Raw genomic sequence first — 14,690 nt, 5'->3', positions numbered from 1 at the left:
GAAACTAAACTATGGTGCTAAACATTATTTTCTCTCTCCTCATTTTGGGAAATAAGCCCTCATTAAATTTTTGGGGGTTTATATAGAGGATAGAGTTTGGGAAATATAGGCTTAAACAATGTTTGAAATGCTGAATTTAAATTTTTTGCAAATTTTCAACTTTATGAAATATTTGGAGGGAATTGCAATTGCTGCCAAAAATTTGGCTCCCCATCTTCTCTCTCATCACCGTGTAAAAGAGAAATGGAGGGAACCAACTAGTGGTCCCTCTTTTCTCTCTCCTCCTTTCCCTTAAACCCCCATGTGCAATGGTCCCCACCCCTTTAATCCCCTATACTTATTCTCTCCTAATCACTCCTCCAATTTTTGCCTAGAAAACCACAATTTTTGAAAGTGTAACATATAAAAAAAAACGGAGGAAGTATTTTAATTGATAGTTATGATTTTTGAGTTAAAAATTATGATAGTCAATAGTATGATATTTGGCTTATTTAAGCGTATAACTAATATATGTGACGAAATTTATGTTAAGTCTAATTGATTTGTTGAAGCACATAACTAATCGGATTGAAGTTAAACTTAACATCAAACCATTTCTTGAAGTAAAAAAAATTATGAAAATATAATTAATATGTTAACTAATAAATTAGTCTTGTAACAGGCAGCCTACTCTATTTAAAATTAGGCAAAGGCTCAAGTCCAAATTAAGAAGAAAACGGATCATCTTTGTGAATATATTGACTAGTTTAATCTATTTACTGACCAACTTAATATATTCAGTGGCTAGTTTAATCCATTTAGTAATCACATCCTTTGTTCTATTTAGTTACTATATTAATCCATTTGGTAAGGATGTCGGGTTATTTTTTAAGATTGTCTACAATAGTTCGAGATTCAAAGGAAACGAAGGAAGGAGAAGAGAAGGGACGAGAAGATTGGTGCAAAATGTATAGATTATAGTTAGGTTAAAGTGAAAGGGAATAAACTTATTAAAACAATTTAGGCTTGAGTTTGTCTAATTTCATACTCCCTATGTCTCCAAATATAATTCTTGATTATGTTTTTATATGGGACTTAAGATAAGTGAAATCTGATTTTATTTGGATAACTAAATTCATTTTTATTGGAAAAAACTTACATTAATTTTTCCTTTTTAACGAAAAATAAAAATTGAACATTTAATGTTGTATGGTGTAATGTATAGAGAAATTAATGGGGGTAAAAGATCTCATCTATACAAATATATTAGAAGGCGTGCGAAAAAAAGAAACTGTGTCACGTGGCGCTCTCCCTAGGGAGTTTTAGTTCATGTAATCCATGTACAATAAAAAAATTAAGAAATTATAGAGTATAGGATTTGATCCCAATACCTCAAGTACATGTACTAAAGTTTTAACCACTAGACTAAGTTGTATTTAGTGTTATTATCATAAAGTATTATATTAATAAATGAATTTTTTTCTTACCCGGGGCATTGCCCGGGTTAATAACTAGTTTTGTCATTAAATATGGTGCATTGGAAGCTGAAATTATGAAAACATTCAGGAAATTAAATTATATTCATGAGAATATTGTGAACATAATTATTAATTGAAAATAGAAAAAGAATTTATATTTTCAGACACCTTACTAAAAAAACAGGACTTATATTATCTATACAAATATATTAAAGGCGTGTCTCAACCAACTTTTATTCATGCTTTAAGTGTTCACATTATTATATTTGTATCTATTAAATGTTGAGTTTTCTTTATTATATTTTAATGAAAATGGAAAAAAATGCATATCAAATTTGAAAAACAACACCAACTCAGGGCAATGCCCAGGCCCAAATATTAGTTAGAACAATCAAAATGTGGTGAATAAGAACGAAACCACTAGAAGATCATCATAAGAACTAAAAAGGGCTGGACAAAAAGACAGGGAGTGTACGGCACAAATTTGCAAAATTCAAAAGTGAATTGGGTCCAAATGAAAGTGATTAGCTAATGTGATGTGTGCTTTGGCCTTTGTGGGCTAAAATAGAATGCGATACTTCCGGCGGGAAGGAAGCTGCCTTGGTATATGCTTCCAAAGCTTTATATATCTTCAATGGTCAGTCCAAAAACATACAAATGGTTGAAACTAATTGGCCTTTCTAGTGATTAAATAGTCAAGAAAATAAACACATTCAAACCCCGAATTTCATGAAGATTTGACTCTTCAAAATTCGTAGGAACATTACTTTCAACTAGACTTGTAAGAAACCAAGTGTTGGCCTGGTGGTGATGGGAACTGGCTTTGGTAGGACAGATCCGTGTTCGAATCCCCGCAACACCCTTGGAAGATGAATGGAACCTAACCACCCCGAACTTGGCCTCGATCCGGGTGCAAATACCAAAAAAAAAAAACTAGACTTGTAAGAAAATAAATCCAAGTGCAATTGGAAAATCTGAATTTTATTTCCAAGAAAGTCTTAAATGATACTAATTTTCATTAATCAAAGTCATAATGCATTTATAGTGGAGGGACAATAACAATGAAAACAAGTTTATCAAGGCCAAAAAAATAAAATTTTTTATTGAAAAACTAAGAATCCAAAAACATAAATGTGATAATTCCGTATATTATTGATTTGTTGTCTTCGTACAACTTTTCACAAGTGAATCCGTCGTTCTATAAACTTGAAAAGAAAATTCTGGTAATGATTCAGCAATTGTAGATGAACGATTGGTAATCTTTTGTAAAACATATGATGAACCATCAGTAAATTAATATATATACTTTGAAAAATCAAAAACTTGAAACTCCTATAAAAAGGGAGAGAACTCCTCCCTCTCAATAAATGAGACAAAAGACTCTAGTAAAGAGAGATAAACATAAATATATTATTGAATATTGACAAATAAATAAGTCGGGATTACCATCATCAAATTGGTCAATGGGACTCATATGTGCCCCTTGAAAAAGAAGGGGGGATAGATTTTTTTTTTGAGAGGGAGAGAAGGAGGAGAGTGACTCAACTTCTTTCTTGTCAACTAAAAGTTTTGGATATCCACTATGGTCTCGAAAATTGAATTTAGTTTGATTTGATTTTTTGGGTTTTAATAGAAATATATATCTTTTCCAACTTGAAATCCAATTTGACCTAAATTTGAAAAACTCGTAGAATAGCGTGTTATCATGAGCCGAATAGTGAAGTCAAATAGATTTTATGATTATATATGAAACACCATAGAAAGCGATAATTAAAGAAATTTTTTTCCCAGTTATCCTATCAATGTCTTCACATTGTAAAATAACAAATTATTCATCTTTCTTTATAATTTAAGGATCACTCAATCAAGGAAATTATTAAGAATCAAAGTTGTTTTGATTGGTTGGAGACCCTCTTTCTACCCATGTAACATGAGTTTGACTTTTTCTCCTTGCAAAGTGAAACCACCAACTTCCCCTTATAAGAATCTCATCTAACCTTAAAAAAAATCAAGGAAGCCATTACATATCTCCACTATGGTATGCTAAACTTTTTATTAATTGTTGTGTTTTTCAATCTGTAAAATTGATAAGTATGATCTCTCTTAACTTATTGCCAATAAGCTTGGGCAACCTATTTTGAGTTGAAAATTTTGGTAACCTTATTGGCCAAAATATTTATGGGGTGTGGTTTTGTTTAACTGTGTCTTTTCAAAGCGGATTTTTAATTTTTTACTTCCTCTGTTTCATAATATTTGCAACACTTTTGAAATTGTGGACTCTGAGGTAATTTTCCAATAGTGTATAATTAGATGGGAAGGGGTATAAAATTAAACTAACTAATAATACAATAAATCCATTATATCAACACCTAGCATCCACCATCACCATCCTACCACCGCCAGCCACCACCACCACAACCATCTCGCTACCACCACCACAACCACCTAGCCACCGCCATCTTCTATTTCACGAAAATTTACAAAAAATCACCAAGATCTTCATCTTCTCAATCTTCATCTTCTATGTGAGCAAATTAAAAAAAACAGATCTAATCTAACCAAATTATAGAAATATCTAACCAAATTACAGATCTAACCAAAAACAAATCAAAGACGAAGGAAGAAGAAGGAGAGAGAAAGAAAAAGAACAAAGGAGATAGAAAAGGAGGAGAAGGGTCGCATTAGTCTTCGTTAGTCTTCTTCTTCTTCATCAGATCTTTGTTCGTTGGTCTTCTTCATCGTTCGTTCGTTCGTTCGTCGTCTTCTTTGTCAGTTATTCGTTCGTCCGTCTTCGCTCGACTTCGCAGCGGTGGTCGACTTCACATCGTGGGGAAGGAGAGAGAGTGGCGTGAGGGAGGAGCTCGACTTCGCTCAAAATTCTGACAATGGTGGCTTTACTATTGTGTTGAGGGTATGAGGGAAGAGAGAGAGAGCGTGAGGGAGGAGAGAGAGTGGAGGTGGTGGGCCATGGGTTGGCTTTTTGTGGTGAATTGAAGGAATGGTTGTGGGCGGAAGATTATGGGGTAGTTAGGGGAAAGCTCAGGCTGTTTAATTATTTTAGTTTAGAGTATGTAACCAATACTTATTTTATAAAGTAACGGTATATTAGTAATTTCATCCTTCAAAACTTACTAAATAAGGAAAGAAAAAAATGTTGCAAATATTTGGGAACATCTCTAATTGAAAAGTGTTGCAACTCTTATGAAACGGAGTAAGTATTTGGTTACCGAATTTGGCTCAAATTATAGCCTAACTTAATGTGTCAGGCCAAGTTAACAAAACGTACATGCCTAGCGACCTAGTTGTGTTTGCTCAAAATGTGGTATTCTAACTGATTTTTTTCCAATCAATGCAATAGTCTAATGGATATTAGTAGTTTTTTACTGATAAAAACTTAAACATAAAGATAACGTAAAAATTTGAAAACTCAATTTTTTTATGATTAAACGTAAAAAAAGCTCTTATACCTGTTGGGTTAAATAAACCAAAAATTATGGATTAGGTTTGAGCACTTTTCAACCCCTAACCAGAACTGACCTAACCTGAGATAACACGTGATATAATGTGACCCAACCCGAGATAATACGTAACATAGACAACCCAACTTGAGACCCGACCAACCCAATTATTAGGTACGTGCCGTCAAATTTTTGGTATAAAGTAGAGGTGATCATGGGCCGGGACGTACCTAAAAGAAATTAACCATTAGTCAGCCCGACCAAAATTTTGTGCCCAAAACTCGCTATTTTAGGCCAGAATGAGCGGACTTTTCGGGCAACAAAATAGACTAAAAGTTATTTTTAGCTTGTCCAAAACCCGCCCAAAGCAAAAAAAATCGAGCCGGGCCGGGCCGGGCCAGACCCGATCGCGGGGCAAAAAATTCTGCCCAAAACCCGCCCAAAAATCGGGCCGGGCATAGTTGATCAACTCTACTATAAAGAGAGTACAATACAAGGCTAAACACCCCAAAAACACAGGCGTAAAAGCCCATTCCCATTATAACTAAATATCTCAATATATTATTGGAATGAGGATTCAAACCTTAAACCATGGTCTAAAATTCGAGCTGGTAAATCACTAAGTTATCACATTTTCTTTGGAGACTTTATTACCTTAAAACTAGCAAATATTTACTTTGAAGAAGCCTCGTAATATAAGGCCAATGTTGATCTTAGATTCTGAGTACAAATATAAGTGACTGAGTGAGTGGTACTCATTAATTTGTTGGTTTCCAACTCTGGTTCTAAAAAGATTTTCCTTTGTCAATAGACTTGTAGTCATTTATAAACACTCGTTTACCAGCAAAATCGAGCGATATCACACAATTCACAACACTCCCAAAATCAGTAACACTCCTATTCCTATCTCCACTACACTCTTCCTGATCACTCTTTTCTTTATCCTCTTGTTAACCATCATCTAGTCGTATTGGGATTTGCAATTTTCTATTTGTTATTTATGATCACTATAAATTATACTCACAAGGTTCATCACACCTTCACCTGAAACTGAAAGAAAAGAAGAACTTCCCCTCCTTTTTGTAAAAAAAAACCCAGAATTTCCCTCCATATTCTACATAAATTAATTAGCATAATCTTTTTCATAACCCTTGAAAACTGTGTGAGAGAGAGTGATGGCTACTGTGAAGTTGGAGAAATTGACTTCAATTGATGCTCAATTGAGGTTGCTTGCTCCTAGAAAAGTTTCCGAGGATGATAAACTTGTTGAATATGATGCTTTATTACTTGATCGTTTCCTTGATATTCTACAATCATTACATGGTGAAGACATTAGAGAAACGGTAATATATATAATTTTTTATTATTTAGTTTAAAGAGTGAATTTTTGAACTGAATATTGTTGTTATAATAGTTTACTTTTGGTGGGTACTTTTGTCTAATTAATACTGATATTGGGTTTAAATAATTACCCAGATTAGAGTTTGTATTTGGTTTTGCCAAAATTGTGTGTTATTGTGTTGAGTAATTACCTATTTAATTTTTGTTGTTTTGATTTTTGGCTTGTCATATTGGCCTCTAATTTATGCAAATTTTGCTGCAATGTTTCTAGTAATTTGTTTAATTTACATTCAGGGAGTGCCATGATGTGTCCACCAGAGGGTTTTGCTTAGAGATATTGGTAGCAATAAGTTAATGTTAACCACAGAATATAGCTAGTTAACAAAAAATTGCTTGATTGTGGAAGCATATGTTTTTCTTTTGTTGGCAAATTATATATGGTAATTGGTAACCCTGCACTTTAGTCACTTTTATAAAATAACCTTATGTCAGAACAATATCTCTACAGGGTTACCCTAGTTAATTTTCTAGAGTGTTCTTCAAAGGTTAGCGTTATTTTAGATAATGCCCAATAAGTGAGGGTCATTGTTTTTTTTGAAATATAAACTTACTGTATGATTTGCATTTTTTCTCGAGAAGGGGGGGTGGGGGGGGGGGGGTGAGGGATTTTCTTTAGGAATTCATTGTTGAACATTTATTTGTTTGATGAATAAGAAAAAGTAACATGTGATACATTATACATTACATTGCAGTTTGAGAATGTGTTTGGCTTGTACCATATCGGTGTTCAATATTGTTTTTAATTCAAGGATAGGAAAGGGTATAAGATGATACATTTAATTGCAATTTGAGAAGTTGTTTAGTTTTGAGGGAAAGGAAGTAAGAAATTTACCGTGGGACATTCATGTTAAATCTTGATCTAGGTTCATGTTCATGTACTTCTCTTGCTCCTTGTGCTCCCTTGAAAAATTAAGCGCATACTTCGGTATTGTCAATGACTTGTGGAAAATACATTGTCGACCTTATGTGATTTTATGTGTATTATTGGCAGAGTTTATGATAATCGTTTAGAAAGAGTGATATTTTGGTATTGGTGCATGAACCAGGTCCAAGAAATTTATGAGCATGCTGCTGAATATGAAAGGACCCGTGATACTAAGAAGTTGGAGGAGCTGGGAAACATGATAATTAATTTGGACGCTGGAGATTCTATTGTTGTCACAAAGTCTTTTTCTCACATGCTTAATCTGGCCAACTTAGCTGAGGAAGTGCAAATTGCTTATCGTAGACGGATTAAAAAACTGAAGAAAGGAGATTTGGCGGATGAGAGCTCTGCGATAACTGAATCAGATATTGAAGAAACGCTGAGGAGGCTTGTGGTGGATATGAAGAAATCCCCTGAAGAAGTTTTTGAAACCTTAAAAAACCAGACAGTTGACTTGGTTCTTACAGCTCATCCTACTCAATCAGTTCGGAGATCTTTGCTTCAGAAACATGGGAGGTCTGCCATTTAACTGTTTTCTTCTTTACTTGATATATAAATAATTTATGTGGTACACTAGTTAATAGTGCTTCCATTCTGTTCTTGTTGTGTATGGTAATTGTGGTCATGCTTATAATCGACAATTTTATGCTTGGTTGAAGTGCTGTATAGCACCCCATTGGTTCAGGGAAACTCTCATGAGGGTCAAATTTCTTGTTTCAGATTCGAAATACATCCCTTTCTATTATAAATCTCGTTGAGTAAACTCAGCAGACTATGCAATTGCTTGCTTCATGATTTTGTCCTTTTTCCTGCTCAACCTCCTTACTCTCAGTCTGGTCAATTCTACCGAATGTCTTTTCTCTTCCGTGTGTCTTTCCAAAATTACTAACTGCCTTTTGTTACAGGATAAGGGATTGTTTGACCCAATTGTATGCAAAAGATATTACTCCTGATGATAAGCAGGAACTTGATGAAGCTCTCCAAAGAGAGGTATGTGATTAAAATATAGCTGGTACTTGTTGCTAATCTTGCTACAATATGCGTTGGCATCGTCAGGAACTTAGTTTCGACAAGTAAAACCCTTTACTTTAAAACTTTAGAGTTCAAATAGATCCATGAAGTATTGGAATCTTGATATGTTTTCGAAGTGATCTTGTTTCTCATCATACTTTTCCTTTTACCTAGATACAAGCTGCATTCCGTACAGATGAAATCAGGAGGACTCAGCCAACTCCACAGGATGAGATGAGGGCAGGAATGAGCTACTTCCAAGAGACAATTTGGAAAGGTGTTCCAAAATTTCTAAGACGTGTGGACACCGCACTGAAGAACATAGGGATAAATGAGCGTGTTCCCTATAATGCCCCCCTCATTCAGTTCTCATCTTGGATGGGTGGTGATCGAGATGGTATGATCTCTCTTGATGGAAAACTTATATAATTATTTACGCGATTTGTTATGTCTTTAATGGAACTTAGGAAACATCTTAATGCCATTGTAGTCATTTGGCAGAGTTACTGTTTTGTCAAGTCTTTAGATTAGACTTCTTATTTATATTTGTATGTGGTTGTTGATAAATTTTGAGCTTCTCTTTTGCTGTTCTCATTCTTCGCTTGGGATACATGCATAGATAATAGTGGGTTTTTAGCTCTCAGATTGATGATGTCTAGATAACATCTCTGATCCAGACTCTTTCTGTATGGACTACAGGAAATCCAAGAGTAACCCCAGAAGTTACAAGAGATGTATGCTTATTGGCTAGAATGATGGTTGCTAATATGTATTTCTCTCAGATAGAGGACCTCATGTTTGAGGTATGAACCAACAATTTTGCTCTATTATTAATCTGAGACTATATGATATAACTAAGTTTTTTGCAATATCTTTTTTCCTAACAGCTTTCCATGTGGAGATGCAATGATGAACTCAGTGCTCGAGCCCATGAAATTCATAAACATTCAAAGACAGATGCCAAACACTATATTGGTATGTTAAAAAGTAATATTAGTTTTTGTTGTTGTATTGAGTGAGATAGGAGATAATGCAGAGAGATCATCTGCATTTCACTGTTGAAGCAAATGATTTCATATCCTTTTTTACACTACATATTTAAACTTGAGCAGAAAGTGATTGAGGTGAGATTGATTGTTTATTGATGTTATCTCTTTTTCACAAATCAAAATATACAGAGTTCTGGAAACGAATTCCTCCCAACGAGCCTTATCGAGTAATCCTTGCTGATGTGAGGGATAAGCTCTATAATACACGTGAACATGCTCGTCAGTTATTGTCAAACGGGGTATCTGATGTAGCTGAAGAAGCAACCTTTACCCATATCGATCAGGTTAGCTTTCCAGCAATGTCCTAGAATTGATTTCTGTTTCTTGTTATTAAGATCTTGAACAAAGTTACTGATTGCTTTAGGTTTCTGGCAAATCTTCAGAATGATTTTTGTTCATTTATACTGTAGCTGACTGTTGATGCTGATCAATATCACTATGTCTCCTTATTTGTTATTGGATTTTCATTTGCCAATCTAATTTTTTTAAATTTGTGTTTATATTCATAGTTTCTGGATCCCCTTGAGCTATGCTACAGATCGCTCTGTGCTTGTGGTGATCGGCCCGTTGCTGATGGAAGTCTTCTTGATTTTATGAGACAAGTTTCAACTTTTGGGCTTTCTCTTGTAAGGCTTGATATTAGGCAAGAATCAGAAAGGCACACTGATGTAATGGATGCCATTACTAGGCACCTAGATGTTGGGTCCTACCGAGACTGGTCAGAAGAGAAGAGACAGGAGTGGCTATTGTCTGAACTTAGGGGCAAGCGTCCTTTGTTTGGCTCTGATCTTCCTAAAACTGAAGAAATTGCTGATGTTTTAGACACATTTAATGTGATCTCAGAACTCCCGTCAGATAGCTTTGGTGCATACATTATCTCCATGGCTACTGCACCATCTGATGTGCTTGCCGTTGAGCTTCTCCAACGTGAATGTCAGATTAAGAATCCCTTGAGGGTTGTCCCTTTGTTTGAGAAACTTGCTGATCTGGAGGCTGCTCCTGCTGCCCTGACTCGCCTCTTTTCGATTGATTGGTACAGAGATAGGATTAATGGGAAGCAAGAAGTCATGATTGGATACTCTGACTCTGGTAAGGATGCTGGTCGTCTCTCAGCTGCATGGCAGTTGTACAAAGTTCAGGAGGAGCTAATAAAAGTAGCCAAGGAATTTGGTGTGAAGCTTACTATGTTTCATGGACGGGGAGGGACTGTAGGAAGAGGAGGGGGTCCCACCCATCTTGCCATTTTGTCTCAGCCACCCGATACCATTCATGGATCACTTCGTGTTACTGTACAAGGAGAGGTAATTGAACAATCCTTTGGAGAGGAGCACCTGTGTTTCAGGACATTGCAGCGGTACACGGCTGCTACACTTGAACATGGTATGCATCCACCAATCTCTCCTAAGCCAGAATGGCGTGCCCTTTTGGATGAGATGGCTGTTGTTGCCACCAAGGAATATCGCTCTGTTGTTTTCCGTGAGCCTCGCTTTGTCGAGTACTTCCGCCTTGTAAGTTCTGACTCAGTTTTTACTTTTTTGTTGTCACTCTGCTGTTCTCACACATGATAAAAAATAAGGGGGTGAAAGAGAAGGACTGCCACTAAATTTTTTTAATGTATTTTCTGTTGCAGGCGACACCAGAGCTGGAGTATGGGCGCATGAATATTGGAAGCCGTCCTTCAAAGCGAAAGCCTAGTGGAGGAATTGAATCTCTTCGTGCAATTCCTTGGATATTTGCATGGACACAAACCAGATTCCATCTACCTGTCTGGCTTGGGTTTGGAGCAGCTTTTAAACATGTCATTGAGAAGGACATACGGAATATTACCATGTTTAAGGAGATGTACAATGAGTGGCCTTTCTTCAGAGTGACTATTGACTTGATCGAAATGGTCTTTGCTAAGGGGGACCCGGGGATTGCTGCTTTATATGACAAACTTCTGGTGTCAGAGGAATTAAAGTCCTTTGGGGAACACTTGAGGGAAAGTTATGAAGAAACTAAGAACCTTCTTTTAGAGGTAATATTTTTTTTTTGCCTAAACTAGTGATTTTGTTATATTTCACCATCTTGTTATGGCAAATATGGGAAGTTGAAGGAAGGGGTTTAATAGGTTTCTCTAGGTATTACTCTCAAGCAGGTTCATTAACATCACCACCATGGCTGCAATATGATATAGCCTTAGTCAGCTATCATTTAAAACAAAATACTTCATGTGATATACCCAGCAGGTCTTGGTCCAGTGGTTCAAACTAGCATCCTGGTTATATTGGCTCCCAGGTTCAGAGCCTTGTGTTCCCTTATAAACCTCTAAATAAGAGATACAGTCCTCCCTGCTTTCAAATGTAGTCAATGCCTCAAAGGTATAGGATTATAACCACTTCAAATAACTCATTACTTAGCATATCAAATCTAGCTCACTTACAACTTACAAGCATCTCTCCCATCAAAGGGGAAAGACTACAACTCTGTTCTCCTCACCTTATTTTCACTTATCTCAGGGAGTTCAGATGAGTTCTAGGTAAGTTAAAGTATAGGGCCAATTAGTTTAAAAAATTCAGACAAGTGAAAAGAACACACTGTATGTACCCCCCTGACCCGTTTTTAAGGTAATGTTATGCTTACTTTTAGATGGCCTGAAATCTTATTATTATTGTTTTACAGGTTGCTGGGCACAAGGACCTGCTAGAAGGAGATCCTTACTTAAAACAGAGACTCCGACTTCGTGATCCATACATCACAGCCCTCAATGTCTGCCAAGCATATACGCTGAAGCGGATTCGTGATCCCAACTTCCATGTTACAGAGAGGCCACACTTATCAAAGGAAATTATGAATTCGAACAGTCCAGCTGCTGAGCTTGTAAAGCTTAATCCTACCAGTGAGTATCCTCCTGGCCTCGAAGACACCCTTATCTTGACCATGAAGGGTATTGCTGCTGGCATGCAGAACACGGGTTAAGTGAAACTATCTTTTGCAACGTTTCCTGAACAAATTTTATGTAGGTTGACGCCCTTGGCGAAAATGATTCGACTACTCGATGGCTGGTACCCGTCCTTAGGTTTTCTTCATGGCTGTGTTGTTTGTTGTTACCCAGCAACCAGCGTTTGCTTTTTGTACTGAGGAACAGAGTGTGTTTACTGAAACTTCATTTTATTTTTTGAAATGAATGCTATGTTGTCTTTGATTTTTAATGAATATATGTTGCTTTTGCTTTTGAAAACTATTTTACCACAATCATCATTGGCAACATAAGAAAAGGGAAGGTGAAAGAAACTGAATTCACCTGTAGTGTAAATCATCAACAAATATCTCTATCCAAGCATGCGATATGGGTTCTTTAAGTTGCTACAATGCAGAAAAATTTGAAAAAGACTGAAATACCCTAAAAGCCTGAAAAAACTGAATCGTCAAACTCTTCTCCCCTGGATAACTTCTAACTTGAATATAATTACTGACTGCCCAAATTCACATCTTCAATATTCAACAATTATTGCATGCTAGAAGAAGAACTTTTTCCCTAAATGTAAAACAGGACCACCACAAGGAAGAGTTGATTAACAAGTTCAACTTGTGGTAATTTTGGGAGAGAAAAATGAACGGAGAGAAAACCAAAGAATACCAAACTTCTACCGAAGAATTCAATCAGCTTGCTCGATCGAATAAGAAAAGCAAAAGAAAAATTACTAAGGTAGTGTTTGGAAACTTGTATTTCATTTCAAATAATGGAATTGAAATCTGGAATTTAAAGTTTGTATTTCAATTTCTAATCACTGTTTTGTAAAGGGGGTTTGATAGAGGAGATAGAAATGAGGGTTTGATGGAGGAGAGAGAAAAAGTATGGGTTTAGTAAAGGAGAGAGAAATGAGTGAAGTTGGGATATAGATACTCATGGAGTTGGATATATATGAGGAGAGAATTTCAAATGACAAGGTAATAGCTTGAATTTCAAATTCTACTAATATAGGCTTTTGATAAGAATTTGGACAAATTCCATAATTTCAAATCACATGCCATCCAAACAATAGATTTCATCCAAATCCAGAATTTGAAATGAAATCTTGCTATCCAAACATAGCATAATTGGATATTTGATAAAAGTTCAGTGATGAATGCTAAGTCGTAGGATCCATTTAAGTGGATATTGGGTTTATCATTTACTAACCCAAAGTTCTATAGCATTCTCTAACAAGACGTAAAGACGACCCAATTAAATGAACTTATTATCTATGTTCCATATTATATTCAGTAACTACATTAGAGTCGAGAACATAATTCCTTCAATCTCCCACTTGTCTGGGACGAGTGTGAAATATTCAAATTCCTTAAGTCCCTCATGGTCTAATTTGATAGTGACCATATCTCTATGTCATCCATGCTAGTCTTCAAATTAATCTTTGAAATCCGAGTTCAAATTGACAAACAAATGATCATCATATAATCCTTTTGAGCACGGCCATGCATTTTTCAATTTTTCACTCTCCAAGGGGCCAAGACACCCATCCTATCTTATATAGGAGGATTTTTCAATCTTGTGGCAACCAAATCTCTCACTCACCTTTTAGCACAACCCGAATTCTGCCTCTATAGTCCCCTTTTACGGCATGACGTTTGACATCATCAAAGCTATACCAGTCATTACGCCAAACAGTGTGATCCGTTCATGTCTTAGGAATCCATTAATATAATTACGAAGTTATAAAAACTTCTAAGTAGGTCTGTTCGATCATGTATCAACTATATTATTGACTAAACATCTCCATGTTCCCATAGCCCATGAAACGGTGCTATCAATCAATCTTATATGCTAATATTTTAATAATTCATTTATGTCCAATTTAATGACTTATATTAGGAACTCGAGGTTTCTATGAATTCAGTTCAATTATGGTGTTTCATTCATCAAATCACATAGTTGAAAAAACCATTAAATTCAAAATATTTTGGACATTTTATTTAATACTAAACCAAAACTAAATAAGAAAAAACTTTATTTCTCATAAATATAAAATAGCAAAATTATGTCTCTACATTGTAACAAGTTTCTCCAAACATAATACAATCTAAAGCCAGCATTCTAACATTTGCTTCAAGCCTATACCCCTAGTGTGACACTCATGCTTGGGTTGAGGTAGTGGTTAAGTGAGTGAATCAGCCACATTCTCAACCGTGTGAACTTTGCAGATTCTGACTTCCTTACTGTCAACTATCTCCCGGATAAAAGTGATATTTCCTAATTACATACTTAGATTTATTATGTAATCTCAATTCTTTTGCTTGTACAATAGCACCATTGTTATCACAAAACAACTCAATCCCCTCCAGAGCACTAGGTATCATATCCAGCTCTGTCAGTAACTTCTTTATCCAAACTGCTTCCTTAGTTGCTTCA

General features: G+C 35.7%; 1 protein-coding gene across 1 annotated transcript; it reads left to right on the top strand.

The window, feature by feature from the left end:
* The first annotated feature begins 5,693 nt into the window (after positions 1-5,693).
* Positions 5,694-12,492, top strand: LOC104903486 (phosphoenolpyruvate carboxylase 1). The gene is made up of 10 exons (XM_010691525.3): positions 5,694-6,258; positions 7,363-7,757; positions 8,147-8,231; positions 8,427-8,649; positions 8,952-9,055; positions 9,140-9,227; positions 9,431-9,585; positions 9,811-10,809; positions 10,932-11,318; positions 11,963-12,492. Exons 1-10 carry the CDS (start codon positions 6,091-6,093, stop codon positions 12,257-12,259), a joined length of 2,901 nt encoding a protein of 966 aa, XP_010689827.2. The 5' UTR covers positions 5,694-6,090; the 3' UTR covers positions 12,260-12,492.
* The last annotated feature ends 2,198 nt before the right edge of the window (positions 12,493-14,690 follow it).

Source organism: Beta vulgaris, chromosome 9, assembly GCF_026745355.1.
Source record: "Beta vulgaris subsp. vulgaris cultivar EL10 chromosome 9, EL10.2, whole genome shotgun sequence".
Classification (NCBI taxonomy): domain Eukaryota; kingdom Viridiplantae; phylum Streptophyta; class Magnoliopsida; order Caryophyllales; family Amaranthaceae; genus Beta; species Beta vulgaris.
This window is presented reverse-complemented; position numbering and strand designations above follow the sequence as displayed.